The sequence below is a fragment of the Pangasianodon hypophthalmus genome, chromosome 17 (genome assembly GCF_027358585.1).
Source record: "Pangasianodon hypophthalmus isolate fPanHyp1 chromosome 17, fPanHyp1.pri, whole genome shotgun sequence".
NCBI classification, from domain to species: Eukaryota; Metazoa; Chordata; class Actinopteri; order Siluriformes; family Pangasiidae; genus Pangasianodon; species Pangasianodon hypophthalmus.
This window is the reverse complement of record NC_069726.1, coordinates 23,328,738-23,352,040: the sequence shown is the minus strand read 5'-3', so window position 1 is coordinate 23,352,040 and position 23,303 is coordinate 23,328,738. Positions and strand designations below refer to the sequence as shown.

The following is a 23,303-nucleotide window of genomic DNA, read 5'->3' as shown; positions in this document are numbered from 1 at the left end:
CTGGAGACTCCTTCCCTAAAAGTTACATAAACGTCTTCGTTTTTTAATCCATTTATGTGGAGCGTCCGCCATACAAGTGCCTGTGAATGAGCTGTTGTTATAGAAACGATTCAACATTCAATCCATAATAATGATAATGATAATACTGATAATAATGATAATAATAATAATAGGTTCTTCTTACTTCTGGATGTTCTAAATTCTCCACAATTGCTTGATCAAGGTTCTAAGCACTGCTTATGAAGGTGTTATGAACGCTTAGTATCAGTACCTCGTACCCACACAAGTATAACCCAATTATTTAATAGGCTATAAAACAAAAAAATGGAGGCTGGTCACTATATAAAAGTGGCCCAAATACGTCTACAGAATGTAGCCATTAAAATATTTATCGCAATAATGACTTTATGACATTATGAACACTTATTGTATATGTTAATAATTACGCTTCTGTATGCAGCTTTTTCAGGATATAGAGTTTCCGAGAACATTAAGAAATCAGCTTTGCCACCAGTTTGACCAAACTTCAATGATAAACAAGAATAAAGAAATAAAAAATTTTAAACTAAAAAAAGAGACATTTTCTGCAGAACAAAAATATATATAAATAAAAAAAAATTAATGGATGCTCAAATATATTAATAGAATATTACATTATAAAATAAATAAGTAAAAATAAACAAATAAATAAATTCTAAAAGCAATAATAAAATAAAATAAATAAATAAAATAAAAAAAATTATGAAATAAATAAATAAATAAACAAGCCAACCCCTAAAGATCTACGGTAAAGATTGTTTGCCTGGATGACGAGACACAAAATAAAACCAAAAGCCCAGTTTGAATGAAACTTATTTAATCCACAACACATGAATAACTGTGTTTATTTAATACATTTCTACAAGTAGGATAGCAGACTGGTGCTGTGGTTGAAGCACCGGTTCCGCTACTGTCCGTCTGTCGGGTTCTGGAAATGTCTGAGGGCAGCGTCGGCGGGTTCAGTGGGGAAAAATGAAACGTCTCTCTTCACCAGTTCCAGAAAAACAGACGGCTGCCGTGCTTGGCGGGCTCGAGCGGCGCGTCGATCACAGGGTTGGGCTCGGGTCTCGGTCTCGAGTGGTACGGGTTCTCGGGAAGGGGCCGAGAGGTCGCCACCTTGGTCACCTGACACAACACAGAGAGAGATTGATGGTTTATTGAGGACAGAAAATGACACAAAGCTGTACGTGGTTCCTAAACTGGTGCTGAAACATCCTAAATTTCAGTTCGGATCGGACGTAGGACCAGAGCTATAGATAACTTCATGATTGTGTCCTCACTCCAGATAGCAAAGAAGTCCTTGAGAACTTGCTAACATCCTAAAAATTTAAGACAGAATGCTTGAATCAGCGCCTGGACAAGGCATCACAACTTTAGCTAGCTAACTAGCTGCTAAACACAGGTTAATATTAATGCTGCGCTCTAATACGTTCTAATATGTTTCTATGGCAACAACTCATTCACAGGGAATTGTATGGCAGACGCTAACATTTTTGGAAGGAGTCTCCAGTGTCAGCGGTAAAGCTGCAACTTTAAGTTTTCTGACATCTTCAGGACAGAAGAGTTTTCGCTTTCCTCCAAGACGCAGTTACAGGAAAATAATCAACTTCAGGGTGGTAACAGTGACTCCGCTTCATCGCTCCTCCCTGTCGCTGATTATTTTCCTCCAACAGCATGACACCGAGTGTTGACTCCTGTTTAACAAGGCAATTACCATCATGTGAAAAAGGAGTTTTAACGATGTGGAGAAGGTTAACGGGCGGGAAAGATGAGGACTCAATGCACGATACTCGGAAAAAAAAGAGATTCGTAAGAGAACACACACGAGAACCACATCGTAACTTTTTAAATTAATAACACACAAACGAAAACAACAACACGAGCAGGAATTTCTACTAAGTTGTTAGTATGAAACGGACAGATGTGTTATGAGTGTGAGGAACGTGTACAGCGTGTGTGTGTGTGTTTGCGTGTCTGACCTTGGACAGGTCTCCCAGTTCCGGTCTCTCCCAGCCGAGCTTCTCCAACACACAGTTATCAAACTGCTTCTGCTGCTTACGGCAGTGACGGAGCTCGGCCAGGTTGGAATAGTCCAGACAGGTCCAGTACTCGGTGAACGACTCGGCACAGTTCCCCTTAATCTGCCTGTGTGTGTGTGTGTGTGTTGGAGAAGAGAACGTTATTGAGAACATTTTATATCCTTGTACATTTACTTTATACATCACAAACATGTTTTATTCAATTTTAGCTATTTTATCGGAGTTTGCAGTCGTCCTAAAGTTATTTATGTAAACGCTTTATGAGCAGTGTATCCAGAGCTGTATCAAAGGGGTGGGAGAAAAGGGGCGATCACGCTCGCCTCTCGGGGCAGTCGCGCTCCCTCTCGTTGCGATCTCGCTCCCCTCGTTGCGATCTCGCTCCCCTCGTTGCGATCTCGCTCCCCTCGTTGCGATCTCGCTCCCCGCTTGGGGCAGTCGCGCTCCCCTCGTTGCGATCTCGCTCCCCGCTTGGGGCAGTCGCGCTCCCCTTGTTGCGATCTCGCTCCCCGCTTGGGGCAGTCGCGCTCCCCTTGTTGCGATCTCGCTCCCCGCTTGGGGCAGTCGCGCTCCCCTTGTTGCGATCTCTCTCCCCGCTTGGGGCAGTCGCGCTCCCCTTGTTGCGATCTCGATCTCGGCGTCGCACTGCTTATACATCAGCTACGTTTATTACAGCAAGTGAGTGCGTGTGATATGGATGCTTAGATAAAATTCTACTGACTCAGAATGCTCTTTGAGGCAGATTATCTTCAGTTTGGTACTTTTAATTTAAACTTCGTCTACTATTAAATGTTATACACATACTGGGTGGAATATGGAGTTTCACGATCAGACGAGCATATTTATAAAAATGAGTCTAACGTTTTTATAAAATGGATGCGATTACCATTTTGCCGCAAAACAGAAAGGGTTCAGCGAGAGCCGAGGATTTTTCCAAATCAATAACAGATACACAATTTCTTCACCGTTTAATCCTGCATCATAGACGGACATTATTTAATTTGCCTGCTGTTTACGCAGGTTTACGAGACCAGCCGGCTGAGACGGTTTTAAAACGCTGTGCAGACCCGGGGTCTTTTTCTCTACATTTTTTTTTTTCTTTTTTTGGACAATGATCATCAAACCTCCATCACACGCTTCAAATCTTTTTCCCAAAATCACGTTCCTGAAGTCTGCAAACCTGCGACATAAAAATAATTCTTGGTTCCCGACTCGCAGAACTGTGCATTTTTGTGCACAAGAACCAAATATTTAATAATAATAAAACTTTATTTTATATAGCGCCTTTAAAAAGGTCTCTCAAAGCACTTTATGTAGGAAAAGTAAATAGAAACAGAAGTATGTAGCATAAAACAAACAAAGTATATAAGCATATATCAAAAACACTTCAATAATAATAGCAATAATAGTAATAATTTAAAAAAAAAAAAAAAAAAAAAGTTACTGAGTAAAAGCTATCCTGAAGAAATAAGTTTTGAGAGAAGATTTAAATGCACTAAAAGCCTGGGCTTCTCTAAGAGGAAGAAAAGAAGAAACTGCCCCATTATAAACGAGTCTGAGGAACAGTGTAATGGGTTAAAAGTTTTGCGATGGAAAAAACAAGGAACGCTTCCAGATTAGTAACCAGCCAATGAGGAATCGATCAAACCAGCCATGTGAGCTTTCAGAGTGTGAACAGGGAAGATAGTGGGATTAAAACTCCATGTTTTTTTCCACCTGGCGAGAACCACTTTAGCTGCAGATTAACTGGATTTGGTTTTGATCGTCCGCCAGTTAATAATCAGATCCATGGCTCTTTTTTTTTTTGTTCCCGTTGCTCGACTCACGCAGGTTCCTTTCCGCTCCGGTTGCGCTTAGTCCTGCTTGTTTACACTGCGGACAGAATGGTTTATTCCACCCTCCTCAGCCAGCGGTTAGATCTGTACGCTTCCCCCTCAAAAAAAAGCTGTTTTGTGTTTTAATGACAGACACCAGTCACGGTGCAGAGGCGTCGCTGTGTTATTAGAGCCGAGCGCCTGCCATTAGCCAGACTGAGACGAAGCAGACCACTTCCTACACATAATCGAGCAGGGGGCAAAGCTCTCCGCTCCACTCAGGATGTACGCACAGCCGCCAGACGCTGAAGACTCGACACGTAATTACGGGATTTAGTCATGCGTCGTGAAAATGTCACAAGGCCACGGCTGAGGACGGCGTGGGCTTAATACGGCAACTTTTAATTACCTTTACTCGCCGTATCACAACAGACGCTTTCTGTCTCTTTATATCTACAATAAACAACAACAACAACAACAAAAAAATTTATGCAAGAATTCAGCTTGTGTGTGTGACGTTAAATCAGAAAACTGTTCATTTTTTTTTTATTACTTTCTTTTCGAATAACTTCGTAAATTATTTCTAATTAATTTTACAGGATTGTGCTGATAATCAGCTATGCAATATAGAAAAAAAATCTAGCTACAGTTCTGGCCTTCTTTTGTTACCGTGCTTCAAAATTAATTAAAAAAAAAAAATCAATCAGTTAAGTTAATTTAAAAAAAAAAAAAAGATCTTTAACTTCAATTCAATTTTATTTAACATTCTTTTTAACATGGTCACAAAGCAGCTTCACCAAAACTTGGCATTTAGTTACAAGTAATATTTTTTCATGTATTTCTATTATTATTTTATTATTTTTTTTTATTTTATAATGTGCATTTTTTCCACGTATGTGTATTCTTATAAATATAATATTATAACGTAAATTTTATTTCTTTTTATTTTATTACTTTTTTATTCATTTGATGATTTTACTACTTGACTGTTCAGGATGTTGGATATGAATAAAACGAATAAAAATAATGTATTTATTTGTTTTATTTATTGATGGTAAGATTAGGACTTCTTACAGAACGGTGCATAAAAAGCATCTGTTTTGGGGAAAAAATCTGAAAGAGCATCTCGATACGTTTCTCAGAGAAAGCAATTTAACACTTTTGCTCAGCAAATGAGAGTTTTACACAAATTTTAAAAACCACGACAGACGATACGGCTCCAGTCGAGACCTCTACTTACCCTGAGATCTTATGACTTTTACTCACAAGCTACAGAAACACCTGGATGATGAGGTACAATCACAATAATAATAATAATAATAATAATAATAATAATCTGAATGGCAGCTTTGCACACACTAACGTGCAGTGAGAGTGGAATTGTGTTACATTTTCTGTGAAATACGCAGCCTTCAGGTGTAAAAAAAGGTGTAAAATGACGTCTCGTGATCACGTGACGTACCTGAAGAAATTAAGTGCGCACTCGTTGACTTTCCTCCCTTCGTTCAGACACTTCCTGGGGTCCTTCTCCTCCCACCTGCACAGCATGAACTCCTTGTTGGGTTTGTCGCACTGCGAGCCGTAGTGATGCGCGGCGGCCTTCAGGACGGCTGACGAGACGTTTACCTTTTAAACAAACAAAAAAAAAAAAAGACAGAAACATTAATTAATAATCCCTTTATACAGTGTTTAGTGCGTTTGAACAGAACCCTGGTGCGTTCTCGGGTCTTCAGTCACACGAGAACTTCAGTCGTCTGAGAGCGAGAGGGTCTCCATCTGCTTCCAGGTGAACTCTAGTTCAAAAGTGATTCGACTCTGAATCGACTCACTGAACTAAGTGAATCAAACACGCTGCACTACTGCCAGAGCTGCTGTTATAGAAAACTAATCAACACCAGCACCTTCTGACCAATCAGAGCGCTGTATTTTATACAGTCAGTAATCAGAGGTGTCATTGTGAATGAAATGCATTAGCTGAGATATGCAAATTACAGCGTGTTTAATATTCATCGCCTCATTTGCATATTCATTTCAACAATTCACAAAAAACTGTGATGTATACTTTCTCCAGCTTAAGTTTCTTTCCTAATATGAGTCAAAGACAAAGATATACCTTTTAGAAGGCGCTGCCTGGGCTTAAGAGTGTTTATGAATAATTAATAATTATGACTAATTAAGAAAATGTTGTATATGATGATTTATATAAATGGCTAGTGACTATATTTATCTCAGCTAGTGAGCTAGCTGCTAATAACAACTGGCTAGCAAAGGTACAACAAGACATTTATCCACTCAGCTTATAAAAGGAGCACAGGTTAAATAAATTATGTAATATATTATAAATTATATTATACTATATTAGATTTATAAGCCAGCTAGCTAGCTATCTTAGCTCAAACTTCGTCTCTAGGCAACTAGCTAGCATAAGTTCGCTTTCAAGTTTAAAGTTAAAGATGGTTTCAGCTGTTAAAAACATACCTCTTCAACGTTCAAATCCGACAACGTCGGAATATCAACCTGATCGGGCATTATTTTGATTTACAAAGACGCCAAACCTAATCAAAATAAGGCTAACAGCCCACTCGCTGCTAACCGTTTTAACGTCCCGGTCAGCGACGTTATCTTTCCCCCTACCCGTATTCCTAAAGAAATCCCGCCTCCTGCACTAGGATTGGCTAATAGGGCACAGTGACAAGGATTCAGCCAATCACGTCAAAGGTTTCACGTGCGCGTGAACTGCTACCTAGCGGCGTGAGTTGTCTGAATACAGGCGGGAAAACAACTCCGCTACAGGAGGACGGTGGGACTCAATGGAAGGTCAGTAAAATGCGCATGCGCGAGTTTTTTTTTTTTTCTTTCCAGGCGCTGGTGCATGACGCAGATATTATGCGACGATGTGCTTTTCAGGGCTTGAAACAAAAAATACTATTTTATTTTCAGTTAATTTTTTTTCCAGATAAATTTTTTCAGTTTAGGTGAACATTAAAGCTCCTTCTTCTTAGCGAGTTAATTTGTAGAAATTCTCTCACGCCTTTAAAGACTAAACAACGCTCCTGATTGGCCAAGTGTTTCCATGGAAACGGCAGTATGTTTGTGTCGGCTCAATGGAGTTTACAGGTAGCAGTTACAGTGGAACCTATGAAAATGGCAGGTAAGGTATTTAAAACGTATTTTTAGACGTCTAAAGCACTTTATCGTTTTTTGAGAAATTAATAAAGGATATGGCTTATTGATTTAAAGCTGTTACACGGTTATACGTTTAAAAAAAGATATAGAGACAAAATATTTGGGTCTATTCTTGTTTATTGCAGCTCAAGTCATTCCTCCCTGCTTTTGTTATTATAGTCTTCAAACCATGATTTTAAGCCTTTTGTAGTCTTTTTAAAAATGATTTTTAAAGTCATAATGTTATCTTGTGTGTTTTAGGATGGAGGGCAGAGGAGAGTACACACTCCCCACACACACCAGATATGAAGGGGAGATGAAGGATGGCATGTTTCATGGAAAAGGAGTCTTGCACTTTCCTAATGGAGGGAAATATGAGGGACTCTGGGAAAATGGGATATGCAAACAGGTTCCTGTGTGTTTCTTTTCTCCATTAGTCGCTGAATAACACAGTAACATTTAGTCCAACTTGTCAGACATATCATAAACAAGGTTTAAATGTCTTTTAAGTACTCTGTAGGTTCCTAACCCTGGTCCTGGAGATCCTCCTGTCCTACACATTTTAAAGTTTTCCTGCTCCCACACACCTGATTCAATTAATCAGCTCATTAACAACCCTTCTTGTGTTGAATCAGGTGTTATAGATTAATTAATCAACACCTTCCTACCAATCAGGATCCAGAATTCAGTAATATACTAAATGATAGATGCACTTACAGGGTCGCTACACCTTCTCTGATGGACTGGAGTATGAGGAGAAAGACTGGGATTACTGTGATGGCTATGATCGACGTTTCTACACCGAGAGATGTTACGGACTCAAACCTGCAGGTAAATAACCCACCCGATCTGTCGTTTCTCTGCTAATACTTAGTTTCAGCTCTAAGTTACAATAAAGACAAAAAAAATTCATCCTAAGTTAACTTTTCTTTATAGGAATGCACTTCTGTTCTTCACAAAGTTGCTTTTTTTTATAATCAGCCACTGTTTTGTGATATCAGGAGAATCTCAGCTGACTAACAGCCATCCTCCTCCTGTCATCCCCGATGGCTGCTACGACTGCGGAGACGGATTCTACGATCCCAACACCAGAGTCGTCACGGATTACGCAGGCAGCTTTCTCAGGAACGCTGGTAACAGGATTAATGACAGAATTGTGTGTTAGCATGTGAGACTGAATGCCTGTGCACACAACATACACTTATACAGGATATGGAAATGTCAAAAGGTACAAGAAAACACTTTTAAAGTAGTTTTAAACTTACCAATTAACTGTTCCAGACATGCCTCACCCATAATTAACTTTTTTTTTTACATCCTTACAGAAAAATGTTCCATTTAGCATCCTAAATAGATTTTCTAAGGGCTTTCCTTTCCAAAGAGGTACAAACTGTTTAGTTAACCAGTCCAAGAACACTTTAAAAAAGTCTTTTTTTCCTAAAAATTTAATATATCAAAATAACAGATGTATATACACTACATGTTGTACTTCTATAACCCCAGAAGCACTTTGCTCCATCAAATCCCTAACTCTTCATATTTTAGGGTTTTTTCAGCCACTTCAAGAGGAAGTGAGACGCATTTTAGCCACGTTATATGTTAATAAAGTGCAAATTTATCCGTCTCTCTAAAATCCCAAACCCCTCCCAGTGCATTCTCTTCGGATTAAAAATGTTAACGAGATTAAAAACAGCACAAAAATATCATAATTGATTCAATTCAGTTCAATTTTATTTGTATAGCACGTTTAACAATGGACATTGTCATAAAGCAGCTTTACAGAAATAAATGGATTCACAAAAAATATATTGTAAATATGTGAATTTATCCCTAATTGATGATTCTTATTTATAAAACAGCAAAAAATGAGGAGTAATAGTAATTGGAAATCTCGTTTGCATACAAATCCAGATCCAGGACCTTATTCAATGACCAGGTGTAAACAGAGCCAGTGTGTTTCATGTGATTACGCAATAACGCTGTCAGAGTTGGGATTTAAACTCGCGAGCAGCGCAGGAGCGTAACCGCAGAGCCACCGCTGTCTCACCGACTCAATTCAGAGTGAAAGCGCGGGCAGGAAGATTGCGATCACACGATAACTCCGGGGTAGGTCCTTTCTCTCTGCCTGACATGCTGACATGCTTCTCCATAGCAGTCATTTGAGCCGTGCCTCCAAAAAAGCCAAATGTAAAACACATTTTTTTTTCACCATGCACGATGCCCGGTTTGTGATTTGAAGAGAATTTGGGATGTCAGGATCGCAGATAGCAACTCCGCTCCCTGTGCCAGAGTTTCAGATCGGCACACCACCAGGCAACGTCGTGGATTAGGGAAACGTTGGGAATTAAATATGATACACACACACACACACACACACACACACACACACAGTCTGGGCCTGTGTATACTGTATGTGTCTGTGGTTAGATGCTTTTGTATATATGAAGCCAACATGTGCTTTTAATAAAGCGTATCTGAGATATTAGTTCGAATTACACTGACAGAATATGTCAGAGTTTTATAGACTACCTCAGTAAAAGATAATATGATACTTTGATCAGTGTGTATTCAGGTGTGTGTGTGTGTGTGTGTGTGTGGATGGTTCTGACTTTCCATTTGCAGCCCCTTGGCACTTAGCTGTGTTTTCCACTGTAGTTTGGTAAACCCTGTCTGAAGTAACTACATGTAACTCGAGATGGATTACCTGATGATCTCAGGCTGACTCACAGCGTTTAGAGCTCACTCACTCACTCACATGCGTACGGTTATTTTATCGCAGACACACGAGCACATCTCGAGCACATGCGTACAGAAATCCCCACGCCATGTTGGAGCCATTGTGGACGATCGTTGGAGCTGTGTTGATCTGTCAGTTGTAAAGGTTGCAGAGGTTTCCAGCAGGTTTTCGTCAGGAAATGCCTCAGTTCAGCAGTAAGACACATGTAGCTGTTAGCCGCGGACAAATTACTGATGTGTTTATATTTTGGGAAACAGAACCAATGTGGTTTGTTAGAAAGTATTGCAGGCATGTGCAAACAAAATAATAACTGCAGGAGTTGGTCAGAATTCCTTCAGAAGCAGGTGGGATCGGTCCGAACTCTTTGGCGAGCAAGGAGAATTTGGTCAGAATTCTTGTAGGAGGAGGTGGGATTGGACAGTATTCCACCTGGACTGGGGGGTATTGGACAAAATTCATTTGGGAATGGACAGGATTGGCCAGAATTCATTCAAGAGTTGGTGGAGTTGGTTAAAATTCCTTTGGAAGTGGGAGGATTAGTCAGAATTCCTACAGAAGCAGGCAAGATTGGTCAGTATTCCCCCAGAAGTGGGGGCTATTGGCCACCAGAATTCCTTGGTAAGCAAGAATGATTAATCAGAACTCCTTCAGGAGAGTGTGGGATTGGTCAGAATTCCTTCGGAAGTGGATGGGATTAGCCAGAATCCCTCGCTGAACAAATAGGATTGGTCAGTATTTCTCTGGGTCAGAATTCCTCGGCAAGCATGTAGGATTGGTCAGAATTCCTCAGGAGAGTGTGGGATTGGTCAGAATTCCTCAGGAGAGTGTGGGATTGGTCAGAATTCCTCAGGAGTGGGTGTGATTGGTCAGAATTCCTTCGGAAGAGGATGGGATTGGCCAAACTCACTTGGTGAGCAAATAGGAATGGCCAGTATTCCTCCAGGATGGGTGAGACTGGTGAGAATTTCTTCAGGAGCAGTTAGGATTGGTCAGTATTCCTCTGGGAGTGGGCAGGAGCGAGATTAAAAAGCACAGTCCCGTTCATAGCACTAACAGTGGGACTGAAGTTATACAGGAACACTGCAAGAATGAGAAGGTGAATGAGTTTTAAAATGAAAATCATGTGAATGAGTTTCATTTTAAAATTTAAACTTGTAAATGAAAACCCTCCCTCCCATTGAACAACTTTATAACAATATTACGGAACTTAACCGTGACATTCGAACCAAATATATGGAGATTTGTGGAGATTTGTGTATTTACAAAAATACTTTTCAAGTGAAATGGACTTTCACTACTTGTTAGCTACAGTAGCATTGTAAAGAAACAAACAACAAACACTAAACTTTTGTATTAGGTGGAAAAGTAGGAGCAGTTTTTTTTTTTTTCCCAGAGACATTTTATTAAGCTGAAAAAAGAAAGAGCTGAAAATTCCCAAAAATCAGAAATCTCACATGCAATAAAATGATAATGACAATGAACTGAGATCACTCTCAGTAAGATGACTTTTTTTTTTATCAAAGACCTTTTGTACTATTTTCTAAATGTATTTTTGTCGTATGTCTCTCCACTGGTGTTTAGTCTTTGTGCGAGAAAGCACAGCACAGTGAGGCGATATTTTTATCACTCAGAGGTGAAGGTCTATTTGTCAAAATGGGTGTGAAGACGGAATTTATTGCCAGTGGCTTCCCTCCAGGATGAGGGCTGGTCAACACACACACACACACACACCGAGCCACCGCTGAAGAGGAACCCCTCTCCCAGCGGGGGAAACCATCAGGGAAGGACAGGAAAGACGGACAAACTCAGGGATGACAGGAGGCAGCCGGCACAGGGAGCAGCGGCCCGAACCGGGGCAGGAAGCCTCGAGGAAATGCCCCGGCTCGGGGCCAAACGCAGGAGCAGGACGGAGGAAACCCTGAGGGATCTCCACACAGAGCCGAGCATTGGATGGACGGAGAAGAATGTGTTTTTTTTGTATGGGAATATGAGTCACCCGCATACCTGCTGCTGCCACACGTACAGATTCCCTGTCACGCTGCCAGATCTCCTCGTCCATTAGCGATACTTCAACAGCATGACCAGAAGGTTGTGAGGTCAAACCCCAGGACTGCCAGCTGAGAGCCATCCTTTAGAAACGCTTTCACAGAAACTTTCTCAGCTAAAGCTATTGTTTAATAAGTTATTTATGTTATGTAGTTTTTTTCAGCTCAGCATCCCTACGTTCACATTGACACCATTCATTTTGTACACACGTGTGCGACACAGAGCTGCGATTTCAGCAACAGCGACAGCGTGACGTGCATCATTTGAATTGAGATTCTTTTCAATTCTACACAAATCAGGAATAGCAGGAGTAAAGAGTCAGATCCAAACAACTGGCTCGACAAATTCCTTGGACCAAACCCATGGGGCGTGTGGTCCGACCTTTCTTCAGTTCCCCACTCACTACTTTAGTTCCTACCTGCAATCAGTTCCCATTTGACACGCAAAAATAAAATAAAAACTTCTAACCGTGGTTTCCTCTTTTCCTGTCATATACAACTTCTCATTGAATGTGTATAGAGACGTCATAAAGAAAAATAAATCTCGGAAGGAAGTAGCAGAGATCGTTTAGAGATTGATTCGATTGTTTATTCGCTATTTAATTTATGTTCAACTAGTTAGCTTTAGAAGATATACTGTTTACCATCAAAACTAAAAAATGAGATTGGATTCAATTTACACAGGCTTCTTCTTCACTTTAAATAGAACGACTACTTAATAAATGAATGTAGAATCACTAGTTTTATCCACTGCAGCGCACATTAACGACAGTGATTTCAGTCTGATGTCTGTGTCTTCATGATCACTGCAGTGTTAAATATAACCTGCTCGCACCACAGCAAGCCAATTACCTGTTTGTGCTTGAGAACTTCGAAACACGCGATTCTGAATAACAGCATCATAGTGTGTGTGAACGGTCCGTCAACAAACAAGGCCTTGTTATGGTGCACAGCCCCACGCACTCACTCACACACACACACACACACACACACACACGCACGCCCTGGCACTGCTCTTCAGGTTTTTGGATGTTCCTCTGAAATGAGAGGTGTTTTCCGCATGCCAGGGAGGCGTTTAGAGGAAGGACAGATGATTACTGCGGTTCCTCCCTGAGCAGAGACGCTCTGTAACGTGAAGATCGTTGCCAAGATCCCGTCATTAGAGCGCGAGGGTGTGATAAAGCAAACCAAAGTGTGTAGGAGGTTCACGTCGCTGGTTCTTCTGAAAAATACAATGTGCAGAATTTTCCTTCTACACCAAATAAAGCCCTTTACATGAAACATGTTCGATGTCTAACATTTGTTTCTTTAGTTTTAAATCTAATTAAGTAAGTAATAGCAGCCTAGGACACCCATAATTTTTAGTTTTAAATTTCTTCCTCAAACCACATGATTCAGTCATACAGATGTGCTGATGTGGTTTAAGATGCAGTGGAACCTATAAATTTGAACTAAACCTATAAATATAAACTAAAACTGTGTAGCTGAGCTCTGGAATGTTATCTATAGGGGCGGCCATCTTAAGCCAGGTTTACCTTTTATTATTTTGAGCTTGCCTTTGCCGTACATCCTAAAAGAATTCTTTGGTCATGTATTCGGCCACGATTTTATTGAGATTATCCAGTGTAGCACGATGAGTAATAATCTTAAGAGACTGAATGTTTTTAGTGTGGTATTATTATATCCCCTAGGCCCCGCCCCCAAAGTTTGAAACCTGTGCAGAAAGCTGTGGTCCGTTGTTCCGTACGTGGATTACTGAGTTAGCTGGATTGTTGTTGATTCGACATGATCCTAACACGGATTTATCCATTTGCTGAAGCTGTTCTCGGATTTGTTACCAAGACCACAAGTCCATAAGCACAAACCTGCTCAAGAGCAGCTTATTTAACATGAACAAGATTATCTGATTATCTTATAACTGGAGGTTCTTGCACTTGCTATTGCGAGTCCTCAGATTAATTCAGTTTGTGCTTTCAGTGTGTTAAAAGGGCAAAAGTGATCTGAAGTGATCAGTCTGTAAATCGATCATGAGTCCTGATTCTGATTTATTATTCCATAGCCACTAAATTGCGTGCAAGAGAGAAAAGAAAACTTTTAATGGCCTTTCCAGGTGTGCGTACCATACGCATTAGCTAACCTGTGACTCGCTGATCAGGTTTCGAGTACACATATATCAGTTCTTTCCAGGCAAAAACGTTCTGAGGTGCATCGAAGAACTGAATTGTCCCGTTTGGAATGATCACGATTAGAAAATCTGGCCTTCATCAACTGGGATTTATTAAATGATGGATGATAAAAAAAAGTTACAAACTTTAAATATTTTTGAGCTACTTTACTCTCATAGGTCCAAAGACGCAAACTTTAGACACCAAGCACGTCTTTGGGTTGAATGAAAATTGTGTGAAGATGTTTTTTTTAAAAAAAAAAAAATTTTTTTTATAAATCTATTCTGTTCATTCTCAGATTGTTGTGACATCTGTGGCAGTACGAGTGGATTCATCAGCATATAAAAGAGAAAAACAGATCCCTGTAAACAGATCGTCCTATATTTTATTCGGAAAAGTTTTAGTTTACTACTTTCAGTTAAAAAAACAGGATGGTGAAAGTCGTCTGTAAAAAGCACGTTAGAAGATTGGTGTGTGTGTGTGTGTGTGTGTGTGTGTGTGTGTGTGTGTGGTGTTGCTAGGCTAGTTAATGTTAGTGTAAGAAGGTAATATTTTCATGGACTTTGTAGTAATAATGGGATTGATTGATGTATTATGAAACCATGTTTAGAGTCTCTGGCTCTCTTCCCAATGCTCTGTTGCTGAACTTTTTGTCCAGGTTTCCTGCTTGTAAAGTAATTTTTCCTGTGAAACAAGCGAAAGGTTCCCGCTCGCCCTCGCTGCCAGTGAAAACAGGACAAGCCCGAGCTCCTTCTCAACAACCTGCAGAATAGAAACAGGCTTTCTTCCCCTGCGTTCACACTAGAAAGTCGCTTGTGATGCTTGTCTCCAGTTTGTCTCTTGTGGGCGTGGCTTGTGAAGCACCTTTTTTTTTTTTTTTTTAGTTTGGCACAAGCTAAATATTGTACTAATTAGATTTACATGTTAGGCTTCGTACTAGCTTCGTTATCAGATTAGCTTAGCAAAGCGAGATATATTAGCTAGGTACACTCACCAGAGGCATCAGCGATCTCTGCGACTTCCTTCCAAACTTTTTTTTCTTCCTATATCTTCCTAATGTCTCTATACAAATTTATATGACAGTTATACACGCTCGTATATGACAGGAGAAGATGAAACCATAATGAGGTTATAGGTTTTTCTGCCATTGTTGTGAGTGAAAGAGTAAATGAGAACTAATTGCAGGTAGGAACTAAAGTTGTGCGAGGGGGGAACCAGAGAAACGTCGGAACACACACACACACACACACACACACACACCACAGGACTGGCCCGATCGTTTGGATTTGTCGCTTTACTGCAATCAAAGCTGATTTGCATAGAATTGAGAAAATCTCGATTTTGCGTTGTTGCTTTGTCTCTGAAATTGCAGCTCCTTGTCACTAACACACGTAGAAAATGAAGGACCGCTTTGTGGCTTGCTAGCGTGAGGATCTCTCGCTTCTTCCACTACGAGCTCGCTGTGATCTCCAGGCCATTAATGCAAGTGCAGCTCTGTTTGGAAGGAAACACTTTTCCTTCTGAGTGTATTTTAGGGATTAAGATAAACACCTTTTAACAAGGTGCCATTAGAGCTTCCCGTCTCGCTGGAGGGCTTCAGCGCAGAGACTGAGTGACGAATTATTACCAGCATTAAGCAGAGAAAGGAGAGACGCTGGAGGACAGCGAGCCCTGCTTCGTCTAATCACTGAAACATGGGCTGAAAATAAAATAACAGCGCAGGCACGTTTTCAGGGGCTGTCAAATTGCGGGTCTTGTTTCTCTGCAGGTTTAGAAATAAAGTTAACACAAGTTAAAGGTTAAAGGTTTATAGGAAGCAGAAAATAGCATCCCAGAAAGTATTAGCCATTCAAACAACCCTTAAGGAATCATTCATTGCAGTCGTACATGGTCATCAAATCCCTGTGTATAGTTTAGAAAGCACAAATGTCCCTAAAATCTTTGATCCAATATGGGTATCAGAGCTCAGAGTACCAGGCAATATCCGATACCCATCCTTGTAGCGATTCTAATATCTTTATAAAAGTTGTTTTAAAGAGTGTTGCTGTGAGAACACACAGTATTTTTTACGTGATGTTGTGTATAAAAAGGCATCAGTGGATCAGAGAGGAAAAGCCAACATGAAGCCAGAATTTCAAACCGATATTCGGATAACGATTCTCAGTACTGGATCAGTGCAGCACACCACGCTTCTGTTTCAGTGTTTTAGGAAGACTTTCTGAGATTTTATGGATTTTAACGGACTTGAACCAGAAATGTGTGTGTTTGATACTTGAAAAAGGAAATGTTTCAGTGGGCCTGTTAAGGCTGGAGTGCAAAGGTTTGCATTCTCTTACTTCAAAATAATGAAACCTACAAGACATTTAATGTGAGTTTGGTTTCACAGACACAACGATGGTCAAGATATTAAGAGTGAAACAACCGAAATGATTTTTCTGAATGGGATCTGAATGTGTCCTGTTGTTCTGTTTGCCTTTACGGACTCTGGAAGAGAAAAGACCTGGCAGGTTGTGTTTTTTTCCACTTGTACTGCTCGGCGATTCTTTGCTCATGTCTGTGTGTTTCTGTGTTTCTTCCATTTCTGAATGAGTTTGTACTGTTTTTACTTTAACTTCCTCCCTAAACGCTCATTTCATCTTCTCCAGCTCCAGGAAAGATCGATATGTTCTGTCGAAGGGCATGTGGGAGTTTATTTTTTTGATTATGTGAGAGTTTTCATATGTTAGAAGACTGTACCCTAACCTTTAATATGTTTCTTTCATCTGGAAATACCTGGATATAGTGACATTAAAAAAAAGATTTAAGGTACATAATTTAAAAAAAATGTACACACAGAATATACACACCTTTCCAGGTTAAGGATACAAGCTAAAGGAGAAGTCCAGTGTAGTATCTTTTTGTTCTGAGAGTGTGTGGGACGGGTTTAAAGCAGCATTCAGATAAATTAACTAGAGCATGTAAAAAGGGATGCAAACTTTTGAGCTCAGTAAAGAGACTCAGTTTATTGTAATATTTAGACTCAGCTGCAGCAGTAAATAAGCATGGGATTATTCGTTAAATTATAAAATGGAGGCATGTTTTTATTTGCATTTTTAACCAGAAACCAGGAAAGATGCAAATTCACTTATTACTGTAAATATTGATGAAGTGAACACGGATAAAGCTTGACCCTCTCCTCTGTGTCATCACGTGCATTCACTTTATAATGTTTAAGGAGTTTCTTATGACACGTGGAAATGGTGAAATGCACCATGTTCACGTGTCACAAGACAACTGCACGTGCGAATTCGTGAAGTGAGCGTCACGTGGACAGTGTGTGTTTACAAAAACTTCACGTTTGATTTCACGTGAACGGCGTGTGATTACAAAACCACGTGCTCCGCTTGTGTAAACATTAATGTGAGAAAATAAAAACACGTCCACTGCATGTGAGAAATGTGACGTGTTTAAAAATCCTATAAACACTCTATATTTCTTAATTTATACATTATTATATTTTATTATTGTTTATGCAGTGCACTGACGCTTCTGCAGCAACATGCACTGAATGTGTTGCTTTGCATTCTTTCCGCTTTCTTTCTTTCTTTCCTTCTTTCTTTCTTTCTTTCTTTAACCTGCTGTAGAAACACTGCGCTTGTTAACTCCTCCGCATTCACAAAGCACTATTGATATTGAAATTGCATGTCACAAGGTGACTATTTGCGGGCCGTTAAATGCGGCGGATAAAAAAAAAAAAAAAACAACAGCCCAACAACCATGAAGTCCATCCGGGGCTCCTTTTCGGCTTCAACGTGAGAAGCGCGAGGCCACCTGTGCTCGGAAACAGAGCCAGATTAGCCTGTGAATTATAGCGCGTCGGTAAACGCCTGGGAAACGATCAGCCTCAAGAGGGCAATTTGGCCGCAAATATGAAAATGCGCAAATTTCTGGACCCATTAACGTACAGGCGCGCTCGAGCGCCGGGGTGTAATTGCGGCGCGACCCCCGGCGCACATTCAGCCGCGCGGGAGCCTATTAATTGCGTTAAAATAGTAATGAAATGACGCGCCGTTTGCACGCGCGCTGCTCGGCAGCACCGGCATAAGCATCACGTAGGCCTATAGGCAGGTAGAAGTGGCGCGCGGGGCGCGTTGGAGAGGCAGTTTTTAGGGGCCGTCGCGCGCAATTACGGACAATCAGAGGAGGGCTCGAGACCCCGCGCTCTCCACAATGGGGCCCGGTGCGCTCCGTGTTTTTTGCGGGGTGCTGAGAGAGGGATGGAGGGATGGGGGTGTTGGGGTGGGGGTGTGGCGCTCAAGTGCGTGCAGCTGCGCGAGCGCGATTCAGCTCCGGCAACGGCGGCCACCTCTCGCGCCGCAATTAGCAACTCCTTTCACTTTTCTTTTTTTTTTCTCCTCCTCTATTTAAAGGAAAAGAGGAGGAGGAGGAGGAGAAGGAGAGAAAAACCCCGCAGCAGCGCCACTGTTTTCTCCCCGCGGAATCATCTCTGCGAGAAAAGCAGCGATTGATTGTTGCCTCGAGTGGCTCGTGAAGAGCGTATTTTCATAATGGTGCTCTTAATCCTTCGCTTAAAAAATGGAAATTGCCTTAACTGCGCGTGAATGATGAGATTGACACATGGCCTCTTGTTTTTTTTTTTTTTTTTTTTTTGTTAGGGGGGAGCTTTAATTTCTGACCGAGACCTGCATCACTAACAATATCTCTAGCTAAAAGTCGCAAAGTGAGGATCTTTATTTAGATGTTTGGTGCTTTATACTTTCCACGAATAAGCCTGTGTTGTAGCTTTGAACAAACTTTCCAATATGTAAATTATTAACATTTCCTGGATTGTCCAATATTTCTGACTGTAAAGATTACAGAGACTTTCTTTCTTATCATGTGTAAAACTGATTTCAGAGCTGGGGTGTGTCTGGAGGTCAGTATGTGATGTCACTATACACGCTATCAACCAATCACGTAGGATATGTAAATTATGTAAAGAATAAAACACAAAGGGCCATGGTGTTATTATTTTCCTATAGCAGAATGCCACAAAGTGTTTGATTCCTCTTGTACCATTTTTTATTGATTAACAAATAACATGCCGTACTTTTATCCGTTTATAGTTACATTACATGTTTGGAACATCCATGAGACAAGTGAGTTCACGTTCTCGCTTACGTTATAGCAGCTTGTTCCCTCACCAGACTCTCTTTATTCTCTCTCTCGAAGACAAGAAAATCGCAGCGTGTCGTGTTACTGAGAAATCACGTAAGCGTAAAGTCCTGAAGATGTCGGAAAAATGAAAGTAACAGCTTTACCTCCGACTGTTACAAAGCTCTGACGCTGGAGACTCCTTCCACAAAGGTTTAATAACATTTATTCTCCTTACAGAAATCTTCACCGTATCAACAATCACACAGGTTCGTAATCCGTTTATGTGGCGCATCCGCCGTCATCGAGCTGTTACTATAGAAACGATGACGTGTTACCGTACCATCATAGCCGTGCTGTTGTAGAAAATTAACCAACACCTTCTGATCGAACAGATTCCAGCATTCAGAGGTGTGTTTTATTAATTTGGACGTGTTTTAGCTGGTGTTTAGTAAATCAGTGATGAACTGAGGATGTGATTGGAGATTATCTGTGATGGTGTGAGGACGTGTGTGAGGACGTGTGTGAGGACGTGTGTGAGGACGTGTGTGTTTATGGCATTTCTGTTTGGCGTAAAAGTCTAGAGAGGTTCCTGTGCTGCTTTAAATAGTTCTTGGGTTAAAAAACAAGCAGTTTGTTGTGTAGAGATCAGTCTGAGTGGTTTATAATGACATGCTCGGGCTGCTTTAACGTTAGAATGTTATATGCGATTGTAAATGTGAGATCTGTATCTGATTTGCTTTCGCAGATGATCACGAGCACCAGTGGATCACACGGACGTGCCGGAAAGCCTGGGATGAGTTTGTGGGATGTATTCCCGGGAACGGCACAATGTGAATTTGAATAAAGTGAGTCAACGTTAACGTACGTTTGAATAAATAGGCTAGATAATTGATTCTCTAGAATTTAAGAACCATCGCAATATACAAGGAGTTAGTGACTAAACTGCTGCATTTATTATTTTATATATATATATATTTTTTTATCTATTCTAAATCTACAGGTTTCCAAGCGGAGTCCTGGGGAAGCCTGATCCACGTTTTGGATCTAATTTTTATTTATTTACATTTTAATGGCTTTACGATGGTGGAGATCAAAATAAACCACAATCAAATTTGACTGGTGACTTTTTTTGTTTTTTTAAATACAACTTTTAATAAAACTCAATAGTGCAGTTTATGATACAGAATATTTTAGCTCTGCATTTTAGCACAGTAGGTGGAAAGTAAAGAAATACATTTAAAAAATCTCTAATAGCTCAGATTAATAAATAAGATGCGCGATCTGCAAAATCTGCTTAAAATCTGCTTAAAACCTAAATGATTGGATTCCGATCATAAAATAAATCTGTGGTGTGATTATTCAGAGGTTGGTGATGGATAATTTTATTTATTTTTTAAACTATAAGATGCAACAAGTTTGAGAAACCATGGGTTAAATTAGTGGGTTAAAACATGTGTGTGTGTGTGTGTGTGTGTGTGTGTATGTGCGGGCATGTTTTAATATGTTTGTAAGAACCAAATATCCCACAAGGGTAGGCATATCTGACAATACCTTGTGGAGACATTTAATTTTACATACACTGCAGATTTTTTTTTAAAAAAAGCCCAAATGTAAACAGAACGTCCTCACAAGGAGAATAAAACAAATGTGTGTGTGTGTGTGTGTGTGCTCCAGGCTGAGCTGTACTTCAAGGAGAAAATTGCAGATCCGTTTGGTAATGAATGAAATCGTAGTAGAATGGAATCTGTAGAAATAATTTATTAATAATGATATTATTAATAATAATAATTCCTGATTGAAAATATGAAACTGAAACCAGAAAGAAATAAAAGAAAAAAAACAACTTTACGTCTTCAAAAATACAGCTTTGTTCAGAGTGCACACTTTGTGTAGTTGTTTCAGTCTCATGCTTCTCTACAATACAGATTTGTTCTATTAATATTTAGTCATATGTTGGGAAATATAGGCTGACAAATGGGTTCAAATAATACAATTTATATTTACTTTTAGAAAAATGCAATAAAAGAACAAAATCCAAAGTCACTTCACGTCAGTCTGTCAGTTATTGGACTGATACGAGCAAAGAAATGGTGGATATCGGAGTAAAAAAAAAAAAAAGAATTAAATTGATCTGATCCTGTAAGAAAGGGAAAAGATTGGATTTGGGTTTGGAGAGGATTGTTTTGTAAATTGTTAGGATTGATTTTTATTATATTTAGACTTTATCATATTTGCAGTGCAATAGATTTTTGTGTGAAAGCTGCAGGAAGTTGTGAACTTTTTAAAGTGCTTCAGTTAAAAAAAAAAAGATCTAAAAGCTTTTTAAAGAAAAAATACTGGATGGGAATCGATGCAGTCTGATATCAGTAGCAGTATTGGTATTGTGCCATCTCTAATTTTAACTCAATATTTCTTAAATGCAGAACTGCAATATAAAAGATAAAGAAATTGTGTGTAAAGAAGAAAAAAAAAGAAGCGGAGATGATTTATGTTTTTACAGCAGTATAACGCTGAGCCACTTCTCGGGTCTGGAGGAAAGTTTTAGTTTAAACTACTTTTTTACATTTCGTGAACGTCTCAGCGGTGAGCGCTCAGTTTCATGAGGATTCGCTTCTTCCTGGAAAAGTCCAGCACAAAGCTGACTCCATCTTTGCCACACTGAACACACAGATCTGCTTTGTTCAGGCTGAATTTGGAGTTGAGTGCAAAAGTTTGCACTCCCTCACGTGTTTTAAGTGGAACAAAGAGAAATGAAGCAAGGCTAAAATGAAATGTGACTCGAAAGTAAAATAGTTCAGTAATTAATTTTATCCTGAGTCTTTCTGTCTTCTGGCCTGATTTGAAGAATCAAATTTGAAGAGTCACAACAGATATTTCAAAGCTTTTCTGTCTTTATTAAAGCTTGGAGGGAATTATACAAGGCAAAGCGATGGCAAACTTTAGAATTTTTGTCATTATAAATGTCTTAACTTACACAATTTGTGCTATTTTGCTACATGTGATAATGAAGGAACATCTATATAAACAAATACAACTAAATGTCTCTTTGCTATAAATTGCATTTCCGCATCTTCTTCTTTTTTTACGAGGGTGTGCAAACTTTTAGACTTTCTGTAAATGAGGCAACAAGAATATATATTTATGTAAGGAATAAAACACAGCTCGGTGTGCTGTTATAGGAAAATAATCCAAGATGGTGTAATACGGCCTGACCCAAAGCAGAGGTGACACCTCGTCATGGTTTACTCCTATTATACTACAGCAATTTTTCATTTATTAATGAACATGTCATACTTTTTATCCATTTATAGTTACATTTAATGTTTGTGAACAAGTTAGTTTCTGTTGTCACTTGCATTATAGCAGCTATAAACAGCCGTTCCCTCACCAGCCTCTCTTTTCTCTCTCTCTTGAAGTTAATAAGACAAAAAAACCTCAAAGTGTAAACTCCTCTAATCCTTAAGAAAACTTAAAGTTACAGCTTTACCTCTGACTGTTACAAAGCGCTGACACTGGAGACTCCTTCCATAAATGGTACACAACCATATCAACAATGAAACATTGTGGAGTTTTATATTTTAAAGCGCAGTGCTTTGAGTGATGGATAGAAAGATAATCACGCACACACACACACATAGAGAGCAGCTACTGAGGAATAAGTGTGTGTGTGTGTGTGTGTGTGTGTGTAATTCATGCCCACCTATTGCAGATACTTCTCCAAATTTTCCATCCAACAAATGATCCTTTTGGGAAAATAGACCTAAACTCTCCTTTAGATTTAAGTGTGTGTGTGTGTGTGTGTGTGTGTGTATGTGTGTGTATCCTTTGAAACAGTACCCGGGACAGGAGATCAGCCCCGTGATGCAGCCTGACAGTGACTTCCTGTGTGTGATGGTGCTGGAATCAGTGAGTGAGTCATTACTGCACACGCTGACCCGTGAAGGGCCTGGCAGCTCCGCCATCGGCCTGTGATTGCTTCCTGCTTTACGCCGTACACACACACACACACACACACACACACACACAGAACTAAATGATACAGTATGGAAAGATACACTCCATTTTCTCCCTTTAGTATTTGACAGTACATTCTCACATAAACATATCGACTGATAAACATATATATTCAGCGATTTATTTATTTTTTTTCTCCACTGAGCGAGCGA

General features: G+C 39.8%; 2 protein-coding genes across 3 annotated transcripts; one reads left to right on the top strand and one right to left on the bottom strand.

Moving 5' to 3' along the window:
* Positions 1-839: 839 nt before the first annotated feature.
* Positions 840-6,543, bottom strand: ndufa8 (NADH:ubiquinone oxidoreductase subunit A8). Its single transcript, XM_026942850.3, has 4 exons — positions 6,368-6,543; positions 5,352-5,515; positions 2,019-2,184; positions 840-1,164 (listed from the first exon to the last, which is right to left on the bottom strand). Exons 1-4 carry the CDS (start codon positions 6,416-6,418, stop codon positions 1,027-1,029), a joined length of 519 nt encoding a protein of 172 aa, XP_026798651.1. The 5' UTR covers positions 6,419-6,543; the 3' UTR covers positions 840-1,026.
* Positions 6,544-6,779: 236 nt separating this feature from the next.
* On the top strand, positions 6,780-20,271 carry morn5 (MORN repeat containing 5). Of its 2 annotated transcripts, none has more exons than XM_034312742.2 (6): positions 6,780-7,040; positions 7,316-7,469; positions 7,774-7,885; positions 8,056-8,187; positions 19,883-19,982; positions 20,138-20,271. In XM_034312742.2, the coding sequence occupies exons 1-5, from the start codon at positions 6,994-6,996 to the stop codon at positions 19,969-19,971; spliced, it is 534 nt and encodes a 177-aa protein (XP_034168633.1). In that variant the 5' UTR covers positions 6,780-6,993; the 3' UTR covers positions 19,972-19,982; positions 20,138-20,271. The 2 variants fall into 2 exon arrangements, with proteins under 2 accessions (XP_034168633.1, XP_026798649.2); XM_026942848.3 differs by having other exon boundaries at positions 6,785-7,040; positions 7,316-7,463.
* Positions 20,272-23,303: the final 3,032 nt, after the last annotated feature.